The sequence below is a fragment of the Chlorocebus sabaeus genome, chromosome 14, assembly GCF_047675955.1.
Source record: "Chlorocebus sabaeus isolate Y175 chromosome 14, mChlSab1.0.hap1, whole genome shotgun sequence".
Classification (NCBI taxonomy): Eukaryota; Metazoa; Chordata; class Mammalia; order Primates; family Cercopithecidae; genus Chlorocebus; species Chlorocebus sabaeus.
Window position 1 is genome coordinate 89,918,089 of NC_132917.1, and position 26,240 is coordinate 89,944,328.

The 26,240-nt window shown below is 40.6% G+C and overlaps 1 protein-coding gene across 2 annotated transcripts in view; it reads right to left on the reverse strand.

Annotated features, from left to right (window-relative positions):
• EIF2AK3 (eukaryotic translation initiation factor 2 alpha kinase 3) overlaps window positions 1–25,771 on the reverse strand; it is a 73,642-nt gene extending 47,871 nt beyond the window's left edge. The window contains exons 1-2 of one of the 2 annotated variants that reach the window (XM_008008468.3): window positions 25,243–25,771; window positions 10,140–10,269 (exon numbers count right to left, since the gene is read on the reverse strand). In XM_008008468.3, the coding sequence (XP_008006659.3) occupies window positions 10,140–10,269; window positions 25,243–25,547 (435 nt within the window). In that variant the 5' untranslated portion in view covers window positions 25,548–25,771. Of the gene's footprint in view, window positions 1–10,139; window positions 10,270–15,469; window positions 15,757–25,242 lie in introns of those variants that run through there. The other variant, XM_037994296.2, reaches the window with a different exon arrangement.
• Between the last annotated feature and the right edge of the window lie 469 nt (window positions 25,772–26,240).

The window sequence follows — 26,240 nt, forward strand, 5'->3', positions numbered from 1 at the left end:
ATGGAAGTATTTATAAATATTCATAAAGTCTTCACACCAAGTAGCAGACGGGAAAATCTGAAGGAAAGCAGGATAATCCCTAAAATCCTACTGAAACAAATCTATCATTGAAACACTTTTTCTCTCAATTTTCTCTGACTCATCAGTCTCTCTCAATTTTAAAATGTTGTACTTTAAAACTTGGTCATAGGTCTTCTCACCCTACTTTCTTTCAAGGTGATTGATCTTCTCAGTTCCCATGACACAAGTGTTTCTAATTTTAATTTCAGCCCAGACTTTCCCTCTGTCAGCACAAGACCCATAAAGTCAAATGCCTTCTTTAGCATCTCTGCTTGGAGAGCTCTCATGGTCTTTCCAAACTCATATCTAGAAAACGCACGTTCTTCCTTTCTATACCTGTTCTTAATTTACTACTAAATCCTCCTTTGCTCTTGTATCTTCATAAAGATCTTCCTTGTTAAACACCCTTTGAATCCATCACTTTACTTCACTCATTTCCACTGTTACCATCCAGTCTATATCATTCCCATCTGGATGACTACCATGCAGTCTCTTAACTAGCGTGGGAGACTAGAAATAGTCTCCCAATTTCTGCTGTTGTTCCAGTCCATTTTCTACAGTCAGAGTGATCACTTCCACTTAAACCTTCAATGGTTTCTCATGGCTCAGGATAAAATCTGAAATGCCAAACATAGCTTACTAGACCCTGTATAACCTGGTCCTGGCCTGGCCTACCTCAATGGGCTCATTTCGGCTACTCTCTCCCAACCCTCATTCCTGTTCCCATCCTCAACTTCTTTTAGTTCCCTGAAAATGCCATGGTAACTCTCGCCTCAAGGCCTTGAGATAGGCTATTTCCTCTCCCAGAGCAATCCTCCCCTTCCTCTCTACCCATCTCTTGCCTCAGTAACTCCTGCTCATACAAGAAAGGCCTTCTTTGACCATCAGGCTAGGTAAGCACTTAAGCTTGTTGGAGTCTTTCTTTGTGCTCTATCCGGCCTTGCGCCAGTTACCACACTCAACTGCATTATTTACACTATAATTATTTCATATTTGCCTTCCTAGCCGGCTCCACACAGTACCTTATAAGTTCTAGGAAGGCAGGAATCATATCTGTCCTGGGCAGTGCACGATTCTGCATGCCTGGGTGTGTTAAGTTTTGGTGCCTGTGACTATCCCACTAGGGTTGTCCTAGAAGCAGTTTAGGTGCTCAAAATGTGCTGAGTTATGTGCTAAGTGTGCTCTACGCAGGATGTCTCTGAGTAATTAATCTCCATAAAGCACATGAAGAATTATTAGTAGAGAAAATACAAATAAATTGGTAAGCATTAAGGTATTTTAAAAAACATTAAATTTGCTAAGAGGGAAGACGTAAGTACAAAGATCTAGGGTTGAGTCTCAGTTTTACTACATCAGACAAATCTCTGAACCATTTTGATCTCCAATTTTATCATCCAAAAAATTAGGGTTAATAAGGATATTTACTTCACAGGGCTATGTAAATGACTAAGAAAGAACAGATATCACTTTACAAACTATAAAGTGCTACTCAAACAACAGTTTATGATCCAGGGCTGCTTACTTTGAACTTCTAAGGTAACTTGTGTGTGTTATGTGTATACATACATGCATACTTAGTTAAAAGCAAAAAATATAAACTCAATCTAGCTCATGTGACTACCTATAATTCATTATGAGCTTTATTTTATTCTCTATTGGAAACTTCAGGAGAGAACTATTATTCACTAATACAAAATTTCAAAAATAACAAAAGCTTTTTGAATTCTAGAGAATACCTGCTCCAGAAGTAAATTAAAGGGGAAAACAGACAGAAAGCTTAATTATGCAAAGTCAGTTATTTCTTTCTCAAACATGGATTCACATCTGTTTAAAAACAAGGCCTCAAAACCAAATAAAGATTAATTCAATGTAGAATTAAATATCTCAAACTGCTGCAGTTTTTATCAGAAAGCTCTACCAGGCCTAAAATTCTTTGACTGTAACATAAAAACTCTAATGGATTGAAAGAACTTTATTAATCAATAAGGACAATCAATGCTAAAGAAAAGTTAATACATATATGTTTGTATATTTTAATTCTTCAAAAATGATACACTTGAATGGAACATAAACAGTAAATCTTAATTAACCAAAATGAGCAACTGACTACATTACTAGATGTCAGAATTGACTATTTGTGACTTAAGAAAAAGAGATGCTTCAATATTATTGTATTACAGAAACATGTATTTTTACACCTCTCTGGAAACATTGGGGAGAGTAAAAGGAAGACTGTTTGATAAAAGTAAAGGGTCTCCAGGAATGGTACCTGAAAGACAAGGGAAGGGGCATCACCATTAGATGATGATGCCCTAAAGGGAGGGGTAATGAGATCATTCAGCAGATCCGTGTATTAGTCAGAATGCATCCCAAGTGACATGCTATATGCTTAAATGTTGAGAAAAAACTCTGCAATGATTTGGTATTTATTATCTTCAAAAATTGTAAATTAGTACTCAAGAGCAGAGAAATACCAAGTAGATAACTGTTTAATTCTTTTTTTCACTAATTCAGTCAACCTACAAAACAATCTGCCTCAAGGAAAACTACCAGACTAAGCATACTTCTCACAGTCATGATAAAAGAACACTGATTTTAATAACTATCTCTGCCTTCACCTAGATTAATATATATTCATGACATAAACAATGTACATGAAGAGTCAATTTCCTAAAAAAATTAAAAAAAAAAAAACAGGGCCAAATAAGTTTCTCCTTTGGTGACGTGCAATGCTGGGATAAATTAGCTTAGTTCACAGCACTACTTTCAGCCATGCTAAGGGATTAATACAACAAAATTAAATTAAAGCACTGTTTCATTTCTATAATTAAAAGAAAAGCAATTAACCCAGGCAATTATTTAAATATTGGCTTGCTACATGATTGACAGCTACGCTTCAAAATAAACTGCCATCTTAGATGACACAGATTCAAAATGTGCTAGTTTGCGTACAAATGAAAAATTGCAAAACAACTTGGACAGCTTTCAGTATAAGTAAGAGAAGCTTTAAAAGAGATTACAGATCCTCTTTTAATAAACACTTAAAAGGGTCTACTAGTAGACTCTTTCTGAACAAACCAGTAACCAGTAAAGCTGTACCCTTTTCAATGCAGTCCCACTTTTCAAAGCCCTTATAGTGGAATGCACGAAGTCTGATATGGGGAGGGGGAGGAGGCTGGAGAGCACCAGCATCAGAGCTGTCTGTTTCTGCACCTGTCTGAAACAGAAAGGCGGTGTCCCTTGGGGAGAAACATGCCTAAAATAAAGCAAAACCCCAAACCTTATCTAAGTTTAGACGTTAGAGTTGTTTGTTCTTCTTAAGAGGAAAAAAAGGGCATCTTTAACAGAAAACCAAAACAGAAAACAAATATGGTATCTCTAAATAAAGAAAAGATAAAGGTATTTAAGTACAAATTAGTTATATATACACAGTAACAATATGCTTTCTGAATAACAATAAGGAAGGTCTTCATATTTAAAAAGGAGTTCCAAGACATAAAGAAGTAGATAGTTCAATCTACTTAGATTTGGTGAAGTGATCCAAATGTAGCCCAGAGATCCTAAAGAAAAAACAATGCTCGTGTGTTACAAAACAAAATTTTAAGACAATCAGTGGGGAACCACAGACAAATTTCCTTAGTGCTTTGTTCCAAGGTTGAATCTGAATATAAATTACTAGAGGAAAGCAAATCAGATTTCATGTCAGGTGGTCCTTCTGAAAATTAAAAACAAAATTCTTAGCTACCATTAACTGGCAAAAATATTATGCTTAGAACCTGAGCACATCTGTTAAAGCTAATACAGTGAACTTTAGGTGCATCATTTATTCTAAGACACACAAACACGCATCCTAACGGTTTTAGCTTATGTATCCACACACTTTTCAGGAGATAATGGCAAATGAGATGTGTGTCCCAAGGTACACAATTCATACAATTCATTCTAAATATAATTTAAAACATCCTGTTCTTAATAGAACTGTCAATTTCCCTTATCTTCCAGGAGCTTATTTTTTTCATTGACATAATCAAAACCCCACTAAAGCAACAAAATACACTATTTTATAAGCCTTTTGGATCAGAAAAGGTTAAGAACAACATCAGAGCAAGCCAGGAGGCAGGTATGTGCCTAATGGTAATTCCTAGTGAATTTGTTCTTTGTTTTCAGAAGAATCCTTAAATGTAGTAAAAGGGAAAGTGCAAAAATTTCTCCAGATAATTTACTTGGGTGTTTCATGCATGTGACTGTACCTGATGCATGAAGTTAGATTATCTTTAGAAATGTAGTCCAATCCTATAATTTTACAGAGAAGGAAATTAAAGCTCTACTGATTAAATAATTTAGCCAATTCACACAGTAAGTTAATGGAAGAATTATGACTAAAACTGAAGCTCCTGAATCCTAGGCCCTCCTCCACAATACCACACAATCTAAAAAGTTCCTGTGTGGCTTTATTATTCCAGCAAAAGTACATGTGATCCACAATCAATTCCTTTATCAATAACTTAAAAATTATTATACAGTCTATCAAATCCTTTATCCTTCAGCTTCTCAGATTAATAAGTAACTTTGATAGTTGCAGATAATACATCTTCTCTGGTCTTCTGAGTTGAATCTGTTTCCTCTTCATAAGACAGGGTTGTGCTATGTGGCCCAGGCTGGCCTCAAACTCCTGGGCTCAACTGGGCTCAGCCTCCTGAGTAGCTGGGACGACGACTCAGGAGGCACGTGCCACTGCACCCAACTTTCATACCACTGTTGATGAAAGCTTGGAGGAACTGACATTCTAATACAGGAGTCCCCACAGGAAGCCATGAACCTATTTATTGTTACCTGGAGGTGACACCTGCTATATATCCATGCCAGCTCTTTCTGCTTGCTACAACTGGCCCTCTTCCCTACACCAGCCTTTACAACCAAACACACTGGGTTTCTGAGAGAAGAAGTTAACTACTTCTCACAAAGTTAACTATTATGAAGGTTAAGGACCTTAAGAAAACACTGCACTGGATGCATTTTGAAGGTAGTATTACTCTATGCATCCAATTCACAGCATTTCAAATGGCAGTTTTTGATTTTTTTTTTTTTGAGACAGGGTCTCTGTCACCCAGGCTGGAGGGCAGTGGTGTGATCTGACCCACTGCAACCTCTGCCTCCCAGGCCCAAGCAATCCTCCCACCTCAGCCTCCCAAATAGCTGGAACTACTGGTGCATGTCACCATACTCAGTTAATTTTTTGTAATTTTTTTTGTATTTTGTATGTTTTGTAGAGATGGGGTTTCGCCATGTTGCCCAGGCTGGTCTTGATCTCCTGAGCTCAAGCAATCCACCTGCCTTGGCTTCCCAAAGTGCTGGGATTACAGATGTGAGCCACTGTGCCCGGCCTTGATGATCCTTTTGTGGTGTTTTGTCCAACTTTTTTTTTTCTAAATCTGAACTGAACAAATGTTCAACTTTTGAACATAACTTCTAGATGCTAAGCAGCACACACCTTGCTGAATAACAGATGACTCACGCTCACAATACATTCTTCTCTCCTTGCTAATATGTTTATAATTTCACAAATATTCTTATATTTCTATCATAAACCAAATAAGTAATTTTCAAAGTATGGTTTGTGGACTCTTTCAGGGGTGCAAAATAGCAAACAGTTTTCAAGCAAGGTGTGATTTGCCTTTTCACTGGGTTGTTATTTGCCCTGAAGGTATAACAGCAATGCTGACTAAAACTGCAGGTGCCTTGGCACAATTCAGGAACCAAACTAAGAACACAATGGTATTCTTCACTGTCATACACCTGAAGTAAAAGGAAAAAAACAGAGACAGTTGCACTTAAGAATGTTCTTGATGAAGCAATAAAAATGACTGATTTCATTAAATCTTGACCCTGAGTACACATCTTTTCATTATTCTGCATGACTAATTAGGAAGTATGTAACAAGCCTTTCTTCACATGCTAAAGCATGTCTTGAGGAAAAGCACTTCTGGAACTGAGTTGTGAGCTGAACTAGCAGCTTTGTTCATTGAGCTCCAATTTTACTCAAAAGTCAACCAAGAAAAATCATGATTATAGGACTTGGGTATCTGGTAGACATTTTCTAAAAAATGAACAAAGTGAACTTTTGACTTCAAAGAACATATCTGACAGTATTTGTGATAAAATTTACGTTTTCAGGTGAATTCTAGAATACTGGAAAACTTGGGCCAGGCGTGGTGGCTCATGCCTGTAATTCCAGCAGTTTGGGAGGCTGAGGCAGGAGGACAGCTTGAGCCCAGCAGTTCAAGATCAGCCTGGGCAACATAAGAAAACTCCATCTCTACAAAAAATTAAAAAAAGTAGCTGAGCTTGGTGGCAAGCGCCTATAGTCTCAGCTACTTAGGAGGCTGAGGTGGAAGGATTGCTTGAGCCCAGGAGTTGGATCACTGTGAGCTATGATCACACCACTGTACTCCAGCCTGGCAACAGAGCAAGACCCTGTCTCTAAAAGACAAAAAACAAAACAAAACAAAAAAACTTGCATCTGCAAATTTTCTCTTGACAGCTTCCCAGTACTTACAGACTTTTCAGATGAGATCAGTGGTTAACAGCAAAAATTTGATTTTTAAAAAATATTCCATAAGGAAATATGCCAATATTTAAAAGAGCTGTGTAACTCAGTCAATATTTTCCAAGTTATAAAATCATGCATGAGTAAAAGGCAAGACAGACCAATGGATGTTAGTGTTAAGAGTATAAAATGTTCATTGATATGTTTTCTGATTCCACACTGCAACTAACCTTTAAAAAACTTCCACTTGTTTTGGCAGAGTATTAAAAAAGAATGGCCTCAACTATTTGAAAAAGCTACTAGAATATTCCTCCCTTTTCCAACTACATTTGTATGTGACTGAATTTTCTTCTTTATGTAGTTAAATCAAAACAACAATGCAATATTTTTAAGGCAGAAGCGGATACAACTGTCTTCTATTAAACCAGAAATTTAAGAGACTTGCAAAAATGTAAAATGCCACTTTTCTCATTAAATTTTTTGTATTAAAGAATATAGTTATTATTCATAAAAATGTTATGCTATTGTGGAGTGGGTTTACTGTTATTTCTTTAATAAAATAAATGTTTTTCAAACATTTGTTTTAGGCTGGTCGTGGTGGCTTATGCCTGTAATCCCAGCACTTTGAGAGGCCAAGGTGGGAAGATCACTTGAGCCCAGGGGTTCAAGATCAGCCTGAGCAATATTGAGACTCTCTCTCTACCAAAAAAAAAAAAAAAAAAAAAAAAAAAAAATTAGCTGGGCTTGGTGGTGCATGTCTGTAGTCCCAGCTACTCAGGAGGCTGAGGCAAGAGGATTGCTTCAGCTCAGGATTCAAGGCTGCAAAGAGATATGATCACACCATTGTACTCCAGTCTGAAAAAAAGCTCTTTGGAGCCCTCAATAATGTTTTAGAGTATAAACAGGTTCTGAAACCAAACAGTCTGAGAACCACTGTACTCTATGAACAGCCTGAGTTTGTAAAGAAAGGGAGGTATATACACGGTGGCAAAAGGGCTTCAGAGCAGGCAGAATGGAGTACAGTCAGGCAAGCCTGGGCTCAGTTCCAACCTCATCATATATATAGGCAGTCAGCAACCTCAAGCAAATTTATTTGAACTGCCATTCCCTCTTTACAAAATGGGACCAACGTAGTAACCTCAGAAGGGTTACTATGAGGATTACACTGTGTAAGGAGCATTGAGTATATGTTACAATGCTGGGAACAACGTTATATCATCAGTATCTCTACATATTAAACATCCACTCTCAAGAAATGGTCCAAGAATTTGGGGCAGCAGTAAAATCTAGTTAATCTATCATGTTATCACAGCTGTTTCAATGCCTTCAGATTTTTTTTTTCTATGAAGTAGAAAAGTAAAACCTAGATAATGCAAAGAGGTATCAGGATTCTTTTCCTGCATGAAAAGCAACCAGTGAGCTTTCTGAATAGGCTTTCGATTCAACGTTTCTCTTGTTGTTGTTGTTGTTGTTTGAGATGGAGTCTCGCACTGTCACCTGGGCTGATGTGCAGTGGCACAATCTTGGCTCGCTGCAACCTCCACCTCCCAGGTTCAAGAGATTCTCCTGCCTCAGCCTCCCGAGTAGCTAGGATTACAGGCACCCGCCACCACACCTAGCTGTTTTTGTATTTTTAGTAGAGACGGGGTTTCACTATGTTGGCCAGGCTGGTCTCAAACTCCTGACCTTGTGATCGGTCCTCCTCAGCCTCCCAAAGTGCTGGGATTACAGGCATAAGCTACCGCGCCCAGCCTATGATTCAACATTTCAAAGCATTCTATCCAAAAGATCTAGGATTGGCGGTGGGTGGGTGTGAGAGAGGACACTAAAAACAAGGGAGCCCTAATAAACCACAGAAAATGGTGCAAACTAAGGACAGTAAGAAAGTTAAACTGTAGTTTTAAAAACAGCTAATATAACTGCTATCTGTAAAAAAATCTTCAAATTCAACTAGCTGCTTATAACTCAAACACTCTTACTAGCACTCAGGTTATTACAACTATTTGCACTCTACTTTGCCATACCATACAACTTATCTTTTTGTACCTATGTATTCTTCAGTTTGCAAACACACACATGCTTTGAACCACTACAACACACTGATATTACCTCAGATGTAACCTGCTTACAATCTTCTCATTTTGCTGATCGTCTCTTATGTCTAGTTTAAAAATAAAGTAAAACATGCATACCCAAGCATAATCCCAACAGAAGAAAAATAAACAAGTTTATCTTAAGTAGTAATTCACTTGAATACCATACTCAATTATAAACTTAATGTAATTTACAATCAAATTGCTATTTGCATTAATAACTCATAATACAATAGAAGTTCTCTATTCTCAAAATATATTTTCAGTATACTGAGAAAGAGTAGCCACCTATAAAGTCTACTCAGGGTTTAGCACACAGCAAATGTGGAAATTTGGCAGTGTTGTTTCCTTAAGTATCAGTTTGGGTGCACCAGAAAAGATTCGGGCTGGGTTTACTGGAAAGCACAGGAAAGTCTGTTATTATAGATGGGTCACTGATAACAGTTTCCCATTGGAAAGTTTGGTCACCAATATTCAGGTCATTCTCAAACCCCTCATGTAAGATTTTGTCTTTTCCATACTTAATATCAGCTAGGAAGCTTTTTAAAGAAAAAGACTGATGACAAAACAGAAAAAAGACTACCCTAGGGAGTGTCCTAAGGAACAACTCGATATAAAAGGCGGCCATGGGCATTCTGGAAAACAGAGGTGACTGCTTCAATGTTAGTAGTCACCACTCAAAAGATGGACTCATTCTTAAATAATTTAAACAACAGACTCAAGCTCCAGAAAAGGAGAGAGACTTCATCCATCAGAATTGAAACTAAAGGTGAGGAAAATCAGCTTCTCTTATTTAATCTCCCCCATCTATACCCCATGAAGGCAGGCTGTGTCCTCACTTTATTGATGAGAGCAACTAAAACTCTGAGGGGCTTGAAGTCATGAGCCAGAGTAATTTCGGAAGTAAGGTCTCTTTCCTCTCTACTATTCTAGAGCTCCAAATTATTAAGTATACATTTTCTGCAAATAATCAAATTTGCCTGGAATTACATTACAAAAAAATTTCAGACGAATTCTGTTTACAATTAAGGAATAATAATTTATGGGATTTTGCAGCACAGATTTCTAAGTAGTAAAATTCAATAAAGTTTTTATTTATATTTATCTTATTATTCCTAGAGATCTTGTGATGATAATAAACAATCATTTATAGCTCAGATAATGTGCTATGCTGATATGGCAAACAGCATCCTCAGCTGCTCACTTATAGGATTAACTCATTTAATGCCCCAAGTAATCCTAAGAAGATGTTATTATCCATCTCATTTCACAAGAGGGGAACTGAGGAAGAGAAAAGTTAAGTAATTGCCCTAAAGGGACACAACTTTTAAGAGGCAGATAGGCCTCAAACCTGGGCAATAGGGCTCCAAACTTCTTAATATCAGCAATGACTCATTAGAATTAAGTTTTCCAGTCAACACTTAACAGAAAATTCTTACCTCTGGTTTGCTAAGGCTGGATGACACCAAGGAACCGGATCCCACGTCCAAATCCCATTGCTTTTTACCATGATTTTCAGGATCCAAGGCAGCAATTCTCCCATCTAAAGTGCTGATAATTACTAGTGACCTGTAAATATTAAAAATATTTTTAAAATTATACAGGTATCTAAGATATTGGGCACTTATCCCACATACTCAAAAGAAAACCAGCCCATGTCCAGGCCTCTATTAGAAAGGAAGAGGGGGCCTTCTACCACTCTTGCCACCACTGTCTTTGGACCAAGACAATTTCAATATGCCCTTTATCTGTTTATGTCACTTATGAAAAGCCCCTGACTCATAGGTCATCCTTCATTCCACACTTTAATTCCCATAAGGAACACAATGTCCCCTGGTATGTCCTCTTCTACCTGCCTACCTCCTGAAAGCCCTTCCCCTGAAACACTGTCTTCCCTGAACGTTCACTTATCTTCTTGCTCTCATAGAAACCAGGCTTTCCTGAGGACATTGCTTCCCTCCAGAAGCATAACCCTTGCTCAGAATGGGGTAAGTGGACTCCATGTGTCTTGCTGCCATTTCCAGACCACTTTTTTCGTCTCCTCTCTGAAAATCCTCAGGATCAGACTGTTTTGTCCATTACCTCTCCCAGTAGACATCTAACTTACCCTTAGGTAACTAGCCCCATCCTGGAGGATTTCAGCTGCTGGTTTAGTGTCACTACCTAACATATTTAACATACTTCTGTCTCAATTCTTTGGGTTTTCATTATCTGTCTACCTTGCTTCAGCTGCTCCTGTGGTCAGACACTAGACCTTGTCATTACAAATCACCGCAAACCCCCTAACCACCAATCCCTCTCTTCAGCTCACTTCCTCTACTTCCCTGACTGCAACAAACTTCTGACCCCACCAGAACCTTCAAGCCTGATACTACAACCTTCACTACCACCATGCCCTCACTTCTTTCTTAACCAGTTAAAATCCTACAGTCCTTCATCTTAAGCACTACTTTGCACACACCTCAACTCCCTACCCTGCCTCTCACATGTCACACTCTGGAAGAACTGGTTAAAGTCAATCTTCTCCCCTTTCTCACTCCTACATCTGTGCAGTTGAATGTATCTCAAGAGAAACATACCATGTTGACTATCCTCACTTTAATTAATGACCACCAACCTCAAAAAGGCTACTAACAATGCTCAACAATCATAACACCCTTCCCTAATCTATCCATTATGCCACTGAACCATGTTAACCATTTCATGTCTCCCCGCTCCTCAAACTTCTGATACCAGCTCTTTCAAGCTCACACATCTTGGTGACTGTGCTTCCTATTTCATGGAGAATAACAGGAGAAATCAGCTTGTTTCCCCCCACCACCTCTATCTATTCATCAGTACCTGGACCATGAGTTCCACCTTCCCTCCTGTTAGTGCAAGTGAACTGTCCACACTCCCATCTACCGCCAACACCTCCAAGTAAGCAACAGAGCTCCCCCTTAGGCATTCGTGAGGTCTTGCTCCTGCAAATGTCTCCTGTCCCTCCCAGACCATCAATCATTCCCTCTCTACTAGAATATTCCCATCAGCATTTGCTATAAACTGAACTTTTGTGTCCCCGCCAAAAATTCACAAGTTGAAACCTAATCCCCAAGGTGATCGTACCAGGAGGTGGGGCTTTGGGAGGTGATTAGTTCATGAAGGTGGGGTCCTCTTATGAGTAAAGTAAAAGCAGCCCCAGAGACTCCCTCACCCCTTCCACCATGTGGGGAATTAGTGAGGAATCAGTCTTCACCAGGTACTGAATCTGCCGGTACCTTGATCTTGAACTTCCCAGTCTCTAGAACTATAAGAAATAAATGTCTGTTGTCTATAAACCACCCAGTCTACAGTATTTTGTTATAGCAGCATTCAAACCTGCTACTATTTTCCCCAACTTAAAAACCAAACCAGATCAAACAAAATGAATCCGTCTCCCACCTCGAGCATCCAATCTATTTCTTGCCTCTCTGCAACAAAACTCCTTGAAAGAGTTGTTATATACTGTCTCTAAATCTCCTCTTCCCCTTCTATGTTGAACTATTTCTAATCAAGTTCTTGCCCCTGTCATCTTACTGAAATGGTTTTTGTCAGAGTCAACAATGATCTTCACACTGATAAATCTCATGGTCAGGTCTTGCTTCACTTGACCACCCAGCAGCACCTGACCAGCCATTCCTGCCCTCCAAGAAACACACTCTATATGGCTTCCAAGACACCACGCCTTTTTTTTTTTTTTTTTTTGGACTCAGTTCTATGCTATTCTCTCTCAGTTTCATTTTCTGGTTCCTTCTTATCTTTCCTATCTCTTAAAATAGTCTCTACCTACATGTGATTTTTTGGTGATCTCATCCAGTCTCATAGCTTTAAATACCATCTATATCCTGGCAACTCCCAAATTTATATCTGGTTTCAGGCCTCTCCCCTGAACTGCAGACATACATATCTAACCACCTACCTGATTTAGATTGTCTAACAGGCTTCTCAGAGTTCGCATATCCACAGACAGACTCCCCCAACTCTTCAAATACATCATGCAAAATTTTTGCTTAAGGCCTTTGAATCTACTGTTCCTTCTGCCTGGAACATACACCTCCAGCTACAAAGCAGACTCTCCATAAATTTTTTATTTATTTTTAATTTATTTATTTATTTTTTGAGACATAGTTGCACTCTTGTCGCCCAGACTGGAGTGCAATGGCGTAATCTCAGCTCATTGCAACCTCTGCCTCCTGGGTTTAAGTAAGTCTCCAGCTTCAGCCTCCCAAGTAACTGGGATTACAGGTGCCCGCCACCACACCCGGCTAATTTTTATATTTTTAGTAGAGATGGGGTTTCACCATGTTGGCCAGGCTGGTCTCGAACTCCTGACCTGAGGTGATCCACCCACCTCGGCCTCCCAAGTGCTGGGATTACAGGTGTGAGCCACCGTGCCTGGCCTAAATAGTTGTTTAAAGGATGACTTGTACAGTTGTTCTAGGAATTCATTATGTGTATTTATCAGCTTTAAAGACCATGCACACTGTAAGCATGTATAGTTATATTCCTGGTTGGGAGTACAAGATGCTACTTTATCTCTTCTATATCACTTGATGCACAATGTATATAAATTCAAAGTAAAGCCGCAAGTTGACCAAGACAGACATGTTCAAGTAAACCCATTTGAAACCCTTCAAAGAGCAATCAATTTAGTTTCCAAACTCTACACTAATTCTAATTTCGAATTTTTTGAATGGTAACTTAGTCTGATTTGTGAAAGGAAAGACCTTGCCATCCCACAAACTCAAGTAATTTTAGATAACAAACCAAAAGAGAACCATCCAACTTCTTGCCCTCCATGTCATCCTTCTGCTTTCTAAAGAAATTAGGAGTTGGTAAAGCAAAAGGATACTTTAAGTAAGAAAATTTTATAACAGAGTATAAAAATGCACACCTTGGATATGCCACTTTATAAAACAACGCAATCTAATTAATTTAGAGATCAACAGTTAACAGCCAAGTTAACTCTTTCCTAGTCCCATTGTAGAGATGTTTCATTTTGCTATTCAAGAATCATTAACCACAAATAAATGGCTGAATGAAAAAAATTCTAATTGAAACAAAATTTAGTGTAAGCAAACAGTGTTGACCCATGAAAAATCAAGGAGACCATCAGAACACTTCAAATATGATTTTTCTTTTAAATTCAGGACAAACTCTTTTTTTTCCCCACTTAGACATTCTATTTACAACAGTCAGAAAAAGCGATACTTTTTCTGAATATGTTGCTAGTTGTGTGCTAGAGGTATATTCAGAGAATAAAATTCTAGCTCTCATCTTCAAAACAAAAATTCAACAATAAAATCTGGATATGTGTGTCGTGTGTATGAGAACATGTTTTAATAAGTAATCGGGGATTTAATATTTAACTATTCTTTCACTGAAAACCTGTCATATGGGTATACTTAAATGAGTCAAACATTCTGTTTTTTGGCCCATGTGTTCTGCTTTTAAAAGTAAAATATTTTCATTAACTATTATGTTTAGGCAGTATGTGACTATTTCAGCAATATTTAAAAATACAAACATGGGCAGGAACAATTAAGTATCTCACTTTTGGCTGGGTATAGTGGCTCACACCTGCAATTCCAAAACTTGAAAGGCCCAGGCAGGAAAACTGCTTGAGCCTAGGAGTTTAAGACCAACCTATGTAACATAGTAAGACCACACTTCTATTAAAAAAAAAAAAAAGTTTTTAAAAAATTAGCTGGGCACGGTGGCGCAGGGCTGGAGTCCCAATGAGTTGGGAAGCTGAGGTGGCATGATCACTTGAGCCCAGGAGTTCGAGGCTGCAGTGAGCTATGACTGCGCCACTGTGCTCCAGCCTGGAGGACAGAGTGAGACCCTGTCACGAAAACAAAATAAAAAGTATCTCCCTTTCCTTCTTAATGGCTATTGATACTTAATCTAGTTCTTAGATTTGAGTCAGGTACCCTTAATTATTTTAACCCCTTGAAATGGGGATAATAGCATATCCCCTAACAATTCTGTCAGGTATCAGAAAAAAGGTATTCCTCCTCTCTTGCGTTACAAGCCAGCTGTAGTATTCATTATGGGCTCCTCCCCCACGAGCATGTCTCTGGAATGGAGGCTCCCCTTCTGCTGTGGCTGGAATTAAGAAACACCACCGGAGCAATGAAGATTTGCTCCTATACCTAATCACAGTCTAAGAGAGAGGTGCTCATTAGAGAGAGGTGCTCATCAAGAAAAACATCAAGTAGATACATGTTGCTGAAAAACAAAGTCCTCAGGCTGAATGCAGAGATGACCAGAGGATAGCAACAAGATACAGCATTTAGTGCACTATTCACAAGAGCAAAGACATGCAATCAGCCTAGTGCCCATCAGCAGTAAACTGGATAAAGAAAATGTGGTACGTATATACCACAGAATACTAAGCAGCCATAAAAAGATGAAATCATGTCCTTTACAGCAACATGGAGAGAGCTAGAAGCCACAATCCTAAGCGAATTAACACAGGAACAGAAAATCAAATACTGCGTGTTCTCACTTATAAGTGGAAGTTAAATATTGAGCACATATGGACATAAATATGGGATCAACAGACACTGCAGACTACTGGCAGGGGGTGAACTGAAAAACTACCAGTGGGGCCAGATGTGGTGGCTCATGCCTGTAATCCTAGCACTTTAGGAGGCCAAGGCAGGCAGATCACGAGGTCAGAAGATTGAGACCACCCTGGCCAACATGGTGAAACCCCATCTCTACTAAAATACAAAAAAAAAATTACCTGGGCTAGGTGGTGCATGCCTGTAGTCCCACCTATTCAGGAGGCTAAGGCAGGGGAATCACTTGAACCCGGGAGGCAGAGGTTGCAGTGAGCTGAGATCGTGCCACTGCACTCCAGCCTGGCGACACAGCAACACTTCACCTCAAAAGAAAAAGAAAAACTACCATTGGGTACTATGCTCACTACCTAGGTGTAATATACTATGTAACAAACAGCACATGTACTTCCTGTATCTGAAACAAAAGTTGAACTTAAAAAAAGATATGGCATTTATAACAAACACAGCCAGGTGTAGTGGCTTTCCTTTGCAAACCCAACACTCAGGGAGATTGACGCAGGAGAACTGCTTGGAGGGCCAGGAGTTTGAGACCAGCCTGTGCAACATAGTGAGACTCCAAATGTACTCAAAAATACTTTAAAAATTAGCCAGGTATGGTGGCATACACCTGTAGTCCCAGCTACTCAGAGTCTGAGGTGGGAGGATAGCTTGTGCCCAGGAGGTCGAGGCTGCAGTGAACTGTGATTCCACCATTGCAGTCCAGCCTAAGTGTTAGAGCGAAATGCTATCTTCAGAAAGAAGAAGAAACATAAACAGAGATAAAAAGTGAAAAATGAACACCTCCCAAAACAGGAAGAATATAAGGTTATTTATCTCCCCAGGACTGACTTGCCCTATTTTGAGGGTTCCATGATCAAGATGAAAAACTCTTAACTTATTCAAGAACTGAAGGAACTGCAGAGACGGCTTTTCCAGTGGAAAGAATCATAGCCTAAGTCAGACCTGGGTGTATATCCCAATGGCTCTGCTCTTATTCTCCTCATGGCTTCATTTGAGTTATTTTTTCATAGGCAAAATATGGCTATTTCACCTATCTCAGTGTAACCCAAGTGTACCTGATCATAAAAATAATCTGGAGTGCTTATTAAAAACCATTAAAGGTTCACACATCTCATCCTAACAGGGAGACTGGGAGAATGTAGCCTAACAAGCACCCCAGGTGAGTCTCATAAGACCAGTTGTACAAACACTGTTTTACCTTAGCCATTTCCATAGAGAAAAATTAAATTTATGACCTGGTTGAAGAAGGCATATTGAACTTCTCTGTCAGTAAACACTTCGGAGACTTCTGTCTCTCACTTACATTTGGCTGTAGCTTACAAAGGCATTTATTTGGATGATTCCTCAGTAAGCCCTGATCTCTTGCCCATGATCCAACTCTTGGAAGCTACTCTCAAGAAAGATTTTCAATGGTTTCCTAACTGCCAGATTCATTCCCCTCATCAGGTCTGTCCTCACAAAAGCCAGCTCCTCATTCTGGACATTATTCTTTCCTGGTTTCTACAGGACAAGTCCCTCCTAGGTCCTTATCTATCACATTTTTTTTTTTTTTTTTTTTTTTTTTTTTGAGACAGAGTCTCACTCTGTTGCCCAGGCTGGAATGCAGTGGCACAATCTCAGCTCAACGGCAACCTCCACCTCTCTGGTTCAAGCAATTCTCCTGCCTCAGCCTCCCAAGTAGCTGGGATTCCAGGCACCCATCATCACACCTGGCTAATTTTTGTATTTTTAGTAAAGGCGGGGTTTCACCATGTTGGCCAGGCTAGTCTTAAACTCCTGACCTCAGGTGATCTGCCCGCTTCAGCCCCCAAAGTGCTGGGATTATAGGCGTGAGCCACCGTGCCCAGCCTCACCTATCATTCTTACAGCTTTCTAGCTATAGAGCAGGCACTTTCCCGTTTGTACTACATGTTCTAACTATATGGTCAATGTCCACAGCTTCACCTCCATCTGTAGTATGACAGCCCCCAAACCTGTACAGAATTTATAGTTCACCATCTCTCCCTATCCTAGTTCTGCATCTTCAGCAGGATCTACTTGTTATCACCATAACAGGCTCAGGAAACTTCTTTCCCACAATCTATTCCTGCCACTTAAAAGCGTAGCCATCCATCCTATTACCTAACATTTAAATCAGACATCAACTCTTTGTGCTCCCTCACCCTCTACATTTAAACAACAGCCATGTACTCTTAATTCTATTTCTGAAGCTTCTCTTAAAAATCTTTTCCGGCCGGGCGCGGTGACTCACGCCTGTAATCCCAGCACTTGGGGAGGCCAAGGCGGGTGGATCACCTGAGATCAGGAGTTCAAGACGAGCCTGGCCAACATGGTGAAACCCCATCTCTACTAAAAATACAAAAGTAAGCCGGGTGTGGTGGCATGTGCCTGTAATCCCAGCTACTTGGGAGGCTGAGACAGGAGAATTGCTCGAACCTGGAAGGCAGAGGTTGCAGCGAGCTGAAATTGCACCACTGCACTCTAGCCTGCACAACAGAGTAAGATTCTGTCTCAAAAAATAAAATAAAACAAAATTTTAAAAACCCCTTTTCCTTCTTTATGACTACAGCTCTTGCTCTAGAAGATTCTCACTTCTTATCAGAACACCTTAAAATGCTTTCTAACACGTTTTCCTGCCTCAGGTTTCTTTCCCCTCTCTTCTTCCCACAGTTTTGTTTCTGTAATAGAGATCGGATAACCTTCCAAGGTTCCCTGTGCCCACTGAAGAAGAAAAGTCACACTGCTTGGTGTGGCACATAAAGCTTTTCACAATCTGGCTTCAGTGTACTTTCCTAATCTCATTTTTCTACCTCTTCTGCCAGCCCAACACCCTCTCCCCTCTCCTTCCCAGCTCCACGCTCCCCACTTTCCATGGGGTGAGGTTTTCAAAAGTTTTCATCTATATTTTTCCCTACGTCTTAAAGTATTCCATTCGCCAAATGAACGCTGTGTACAATAAATTCTCCCATCTTTAGAGGAAATACTTAAGAACCAATCAAAACATTCAACATTTCTTGAAAGAACTGTAATTACTATATAAGGTTTTATATAATTCTAGATCAAAGCAAAGGAACTTGACTTTTTAATGTACCTTCTATTACATATTTAATTTCCATTAGGTTATTTTAAAATACTGGCAGTCTCATGGATCCCCATTTTTATCTTTGCAGATCCATAGGGGTCCTAGAGCCCTGGCTTAGGAACCACTGCTCTGTGCTCACTTGTACAAACTCCCTGCTCCGTGCCCTTGCTCACACTATTCTGTTGCCTACACTGTCCTTGATATTTTTCTCATTCTGGGACTCAATAACTTGCCACTTCCATTCTTTTCACTCTAACACTACTTTTATGTCACTTATCATCCATTCGAGAACAGTTAATTCTTTAACACAATGATCTGTCAGGCTTGGAGCGTCCTAAGGAAAAGACATCTCCTCTCAGGGCCTAACAGTACCTGGGCCCCAGTAAAACTAAATAAATGTTTGTTGAATGAATAAACCTTGGTAGGACAAACATATTACCTACATAAAACAATCACCACCAAAAAGGCTGAGAAGATGGGAAAAGATGTGATTTACCTCAGGTTATGCACCAAATACGAAATTTTGAACAGGAGCAGAAATTCAGGTTAACTCTGTTATTGTGTTAACTGTAAGTTTGCATAAGTGGCAACTATATATTACTACAATGTGCAGTTTTTTATTCCTCTCAGAAATCTCATAGATGTTGTTCATCCTGTAATTGCTCTGATTACATCCTCAATCCAGGAGAAATTACTTTATGTCACAATGAATATGCAATAAAAAAAGAAAAACTGGCTGACTTAAGTTACCCAGAACACCTGCCTATTTACAGTTAAAGTTTATCAAATTCTGATAAGTGTATGCTAAATTTCTTCATAAAATCATTTTAAAGGAACCTTACTTCCTGTGGAATATTGTATAGATTGAATAGTTTCTACATTAACAACTGCTTATTTTAAAATTTCAAATTTCCTTTCTGGGGGTTGAGGGGAGGGCCGTACTTCACAAAACTACAAATGTGATTTGGTTGAACCTGTTTTTTTGGTGTAGCTGAGAATCCTTTACCCAAACTTGTGCTCTCACTAAAGGAGGCACATGTTCTTGTTTATAAACAAACTAGCACTGATTGGACTATACTTCCTGGTCCTCACCTATGAAGTAAATCTTCAAGTCAAATCTCCTTTACTTAAACATATGACAAGATTAGCCATGCCCCAAATCATAACAAATATATCAAAAATTACCAGCTATACTTTATAACTTTGGCATATCAGCTAGACCTTAAAGACATACAATCTAAGTTTTCAGTGGTACACGTTTAACATAAGCGTAACAGATATCCTTTTCCTGTTACATTAAAACATTTTTGAAAGTATCTTTTCTACTTTATTCCATAATTTTTTTTTTTTTTTTTTTTAGGCAGAGTCTCACTCTGTCACCCACGCTGGAGTGCAGTGGCATGATCTCGGCTCACAGCAAACTCTGCATCCCGGATTCAATTGATTCTCCTGCCTTGGCCTCCTGAGTAGCTGGGACTACAGGCGCGTGCCACCATGCCTGGCTAATTTTTGTATTTTTAGTAGAGACAGGGTTTTACCATGTTGGCCAGGCTGGTCTTGAACTCCTGACCTCAGGTGATCCGCCTGCCTCGGCCTCCCAAAGTGCTGTGATTACAGGCGTGAATCACCACGCCCGGCCCTATGAAACATTTTTAATCAAAATGGTCATTTACAAATAGAATGGAATTAAACATACACACACATTTATCTCCTCCCCTCACATTTAGCTCTGCAACTTACAAGTTTTCTCCTTTGTATTTTAAAACAATTTGTAATAAAAATGTATTAGAAGTTCCCCTCTTACAATAAAGGACAAAAGGAAATGGAGTTATCAGGCAGTGTTTAGGGAGTAAAGAGACACGCTGAAGCTACAGCTCACAGCAACTGATAAAGACAGGTCCTCTCTGCAATCTGCAAGATGCCTATGAACGCAGGGACCTGAGATCAGATAAAAAGCAATCTCCCATCCCTGCCCACATAGTCTAAACACAGTCCTGGCATCAATTAAGCTAAAAACAATTGTAGACACAAAGGATAGTTCATTACTTGCCTGAAGTATATTTATTTTAGCTTATTACTTGCTTTGAAAGTTCTGTGTAAATTCTTCTTTAAAGGTGACAGTTAACTGTAAAAGTCTGGAGTTGGGTGGCTGAATAGGAAAAGGACTATATGACTGAGCTTCCTTTCAACATGGTATTGTGATATGCTACTATTCGAGGGTCCTAGTAGTTAAAAAAAAAACAAACAGAAAAATGATTATAAATCTGAAAGTCTGAGGAAGACCAGATTTCTGTATCTTTGTTTCACATCAGATCACTTTGTAAAAGGACAGGAAAAAAAAAAAGAAAGTATTCCATCTTATATTTACAAATATTTTCATGTTATCTCATTTAATTAAAAAAAAATCGGCCGGGCGCGGTGGCTCAAGCCTGTAATCCCAGCACTTTGGGAGGCCGAGACGGGCGGATCACGAGGTCAGGAGATCGAGACCATCCTGGCTAACACGGTGAAACCCCGTCTCTACTAAAAAATACAAAAAAAAAACTAGCCGGGCGAGATTGCGGGCGCCTGTAGTCCCAGCTACTCGGGAGGCTGAGGCAGGAAAATGGCGTAAACCCGGGAGGCGGAGCTTGCAGTGAGCTGAGATCCGGCCACTGCACTCCAGCCTGGGCGACAGAGCAAGACTCCGTCTCAAAAAAAAAAAAAAAAAAAAAAAAAAAATCAGTTTACAGATGCACAAATTGAAGAAGCACCAGAGATTAATGTCAAATTTAGAAATACTTTTTTAAGAGAGGAATTGGAATCAGAGGAAAAAGGAACATGTACTTTGCAAATTAGTGACAGTTAAGATAAAACTAGTTCTTTAGAACTTCTGAGATTGTCCGAATGACTTCCCAACCCATCCCAAGAACCCCAAGTAACACTTCGCAATTTGCTACTTGTGTTGAAGTCAGAAGACTGGTAACTCACAAAATTCCATAAACATATGTAAAATCTAACGGTGAGGTGATGAGACTTTCTTCCCAACTTTCTGCAACGACCATCCCACTTAAATATCAACGAATGTCATGTTTAACAGAAGAAACATGGACAATGAGATTGGTACCAGAAAAACAAGTTTATTTTAGCTAACTTTTAAAGAAAATAAGTAGCTTATTTACTCATTCGCATGCTTGATATGCAGAGTCAACATTTAGAATGAAACTTGAAAATTCCATCAAGAGGAAAAAAAATGAATGAACTGGTGAATCTCAGATGGCTCCTTGAGTATCAAAAGACAACATGCAAAAATAAAGATAATTCCGCACCTCCCTCTTTTTAAAAGTTTTGCCACTACTGCAGTTCTTCACAGCTGTTCATAATAAAAGGCTTGGTTAATTCAAATCTGTTCCCCTAATACTCCTGGAAACAAACAGAATTACTGGTCTATTATTACTGAACTAATTAATATTCTCTGGGTTTTTATCTTTTTTTAAGAGCATTTAGAAAAAACTTTTATAAACTTTACGTATTTATCTCCTGTTGACAATCAACTTATTCAAGGTTTCTCAAACATTCCACACTATCTTAAGTCCACAGTACAAGTCAGACCCCAAAACTGGGTCTTATCTCTTCCTAGCCAATTCTGTTTGGTGATCATGTATGCTCTTCAAGCCAAAATTCCTATTTTCACTGCAATTTATGAGAAAGAAATGATCCTACTTCTTGCTAAGTGGATCTTCTCCAACTACCTTCACCTCCTCATCTGTTCCTTTCATTTTCCTTTTTTTATTCTTTTTCGAGATGGAGTTTCGCTCTTGTTGCCCAGGCTGGAATGCAGTGTCATGATCTCAGCTCACTGCAACCTCCGCCTCCTGGGTTCAAGCGATTCTCCTGACTCAGCCTCCCGAGTAGCTGGGATTACAGGCACCCACCACCACGCCTGGCTAATCTTTTGTATTTTTAGTAGAGATGGGGTTTCATCATGTTGGCCAGGCTGGTCTCAAATTCCTGACCTCAGGTGATCCACCCACCTTGGCCTTCCAAAGTGCTGGGATTAGAGGCATGAGCCACTGCGTCCAGTCCCTTTATTTTCATTCTGTCTACACAGGTTCCCTCTTTTCAGCACATAAACAAGTTCAGAGGTTCCTTCTCTAAAAATTACCTCATCAGTGAAGAAAGGAGGAAGTGGGGCAGAAAAGCCTGAATCTTTAACCTCTTGCAATTTGAGTACTGTCTCTGCTGCTTCATTTATCTTCTTTAAGTGTGCTCATCACCAATCTCTTTTTTCCCAGTCCTCCTCCTGTACCTCCAACCTAGCCAGCTGTATTTCTGTCTCCTTTGCTGGCTCATCTTCCTTCCTAAAATAAAAGGCATTTCCTGAGGTTTTCTCATGAGCCTTCCCTTTCCCACATCTTCAACTATTCATATTTACACTGCCCTCTCAATGGGTCTAGTCACTCATTTCCACCCGCCTACCTAATGTCTTCCTCTGGATGTCCAGCCTGCACCTCCGAGTCACATGTCCAACACCAAACCCCTTACCTTTTCTTCCCTGCTCCCTAAACCTCTTTTCTCAGCTTCTGGCCACGCAGTCTCAATCTCTGGACAAGGGTACCAAGAAAGGAAGAATGAATTCACTTGCCAGGAACCTAGATTTTGCATCAAATATCTCAACTCTGTCCCCTCTGTCCTATACCACTTTACACTAAACCTCTCATCTGAACTGCTATAACACTCTCCTTTCGTTATTCTTAAGTTTTCAGTACACACTATTGCTAGAGAAGCATTCCTTAGGCATAATTTTGATCAAGCCTGGAACTCAGGATACTCTACCCAACATTTCTCAAACTTTAACGTGCATGTGAATCAGACGGTGATCTTGTTAAAATGCAGACACTCTCATTCAGGGAGTGTGGCGTGGTGCCCGACTCCGGATTTTTAACATACTCCCAAGTGACCATGATGCTATTAGCATCAGGCTGTATACATACACACAGTCAGCTCTAACCTATTTTTCTAGCCTCATCTACTTCTCCCTGCCTAGCATACATATGTGCATGTCAATATCTCTTACATACATACATACACACACACACAAATATACATATACAGAGACAAAATGTTTTCCAAACATAATCTCCAGCCTCTGTGCCTCTTGCTGTTTCCTCAAGTCCAGTCACTGTCCATTACAATTTTTCCATTTTTCAGGAACCAACACATTCTGCCACAACCTTCTCTTATCTTCTTACCTACCCCCACTCCCATACCTCACCTAGTAGAATACCACAAAAACCCTGGGACATCCCTGACACTGGCACTGTTTCTGGTCTGTAATGCTGTTATAGATCTTCTCGTTTCATCCTTACTGTTAGACTGCACACTCTCCTGGAAGGCAGGAACTACCTGCCTGACCTCCGTCACCCAGGGCATCCTTGGGCTCTTGTTAACCAGTAAGTACCTGTTGAAGTGGATTTGAATTCTAAGAAAAACAAAACTCTACTTCATGTAATTCATTTTGAGCAGGAGCTTCAGAAATTTCTTTATGATAAACAAAAACACTCTTCCAGGAAAATTGAGTCATTAGCAAACCTAAGAAAACTTTGTTTTTGTTATATATATATATATATATATATATATACACACACACACACACTTTTTTTGTTTTACAAATTGAGTCATTAGCAAACCTAAGAAAACTTTGTTTTTTATATATATATATATACACACACACACACACACTTTTTTCTTTTTTACAAATGTTTATATATTCAAATGGTGCCTAGAGAATTTTGGTACCTATCCTATTTATAGTAGTCTTTAGACATATAGATCAAAGTTCTAATATTAATTTAAAATTAAATCTAACTTGTTATGATCTAGTAATGACTATAAGTCTAAAATATGTTCCAATCCAGAGCCCAGCCTTCCCTGGTTTAATTTCCTTAATGCTCCCTTTAACACTCCATTTATAAAATGGGACATCACTTTCTCCACGGGTGTGATAAGATTGGCTGTCCCAGAAATTTGCTGTTAACATGCCTTACATTGTGTCTACACTTTGAAAAGTGCTTTAAAACAATCACCTTGAAGCAACATTTTTTGAATGCTGAGAAACTCAAAGAAAACCCTATATTAAATGTTTATACAGTAAACCCCTTACTCTTGAACTTAAGAACGGCTCTTAAGTTCAAGAATCAATATTCAAGAATCGGACTACAGCTCTTAAACTTTAGCGTGCAAGAATTACCCGGAGTGCTTGTTAAACATGCAGATGCCAGGCTCTTACCCAGGGAATGTCTGATTCAGTAAAACTGGGGTGGGCCCTAGAAAACTGTAGATTTCACCAGCACCCCCAGGTGATTCAGATGCAGGTGTTCCGCAGATCTCAATTAGAGAGACACTGATCTCAATCCTTGTATGGGTGCACTACAGAGTTGTGTTTGAAGGAAAATGCAGACGTCTTTTGCTAAAGTCCTTTCTCAAAACAGCTGTTACGCCAGCACAGATAGGAGGTGATGTGAGTAAGGAAAAAGAGGGAAAGGTTCCTTGAAAGATAATCAATGCTCGAAAACAACGAAAAAGGGGAAGTGGCGTTTCTTTGCAACCCTGGAATTCCATTCTCCCGCACCTGCGAGGATGCTGCTCTCACCCGTCGGCCAGGACCAGGCGCTCGGGAGCCGAGCCCAGGCAGGTCGCTGGCCGGGGGATGGGAGGGCGTCGTGGCCCCGCGCTCGTCCCCAAGTCGCCAGGTGCCCTCCGCAGCCGATGGAAGACGCCCGCCCGGGTCCCGGATCTCCGCCCCCTGACACCGCATCCACCGCAGCTCGCGCGCGTAAACAAGTTGCCTCCCCAGGGTCCGCAGCCCCTCACCTGCGGCGCGGTCGCAACTCTGCCTCATCGTCCGGTTCCGGACCCCGCGGCTCCTGCTCGCCCGCGGCCGCCGGCAGCGCCTCAGCGTCCTCCACAGTCACCTCGGCCGCAGCCACGGCGCCCGCCGCAGGTACTCGCGTCGCTGAAGTGGGAGCAGCGGCCGCCCCGAGGCCGAACGCCGCCTCCGCCGTCGGCGCTGGGAGGCCACGGGCGCGCCCCGCGGCCACAGTCCATGCCGCGAGCCCCAGCAGCAGCTGCAGCAGCAGCGCCAGTATCAGCAGCCCCGGGCGGGTGGCGCGCTCCATCAGCGGCCCGCCCCGCGCGCAGGCATGGAGGCGCAGCCACTGGCGTCTGCCTTTCCCGCCGCTCGGAGCTCTCACCAAGGCAAGGACGCGCTAGGGACCCTACCGCCGCCCCGACGGCCTGGACAGCCAGCAGTGTTCCCCTGGCCACGTCTCAGCTCGGCCTCCGCCGCTGCCACCTGAGTGACAGCCTCTCTCGGACATCGCCCATTGAGCAAACTTTCCGCGCTTCTGCTCTCTCATTGGCTGCGGCCGCTGCCACTCTATGTTCCCAGGCTGGCCTTGTTGGGGAAGGCGGACTTTCCCTGGTTGTCAACATCGCACCTACCAATCAAATCGTAATTTCGTCGTTCGAGGCCCGTCCCTCTTCCGGACGCAATTACCAATGAGAAATGCCCCTCCCCGACGTCTTTTTACCTGATTGGTGTGCTCATCAGTTCCCGGAATACCTTTCCTGCACCAGATTGGCCATCGCGGTGGTTGGCCTCGCCCCAAAAAGCAAGGCGCTGGAGAAAACTTGAAGATCATTGGTGGAAGTGGATATCCCTCAAAGGTCTGCGCTAACTGCCTCTTGATTGGTTGGAAGCGACCCTTACTACGTGGCGGATTCTGACTGTGAAGAGGATGGTCGCAAGTGAAGGGACGGTCCCAAGTGAAGAGTGGGAGGCAAGTCCCTTGTGACCGGCAGGAGGTCGA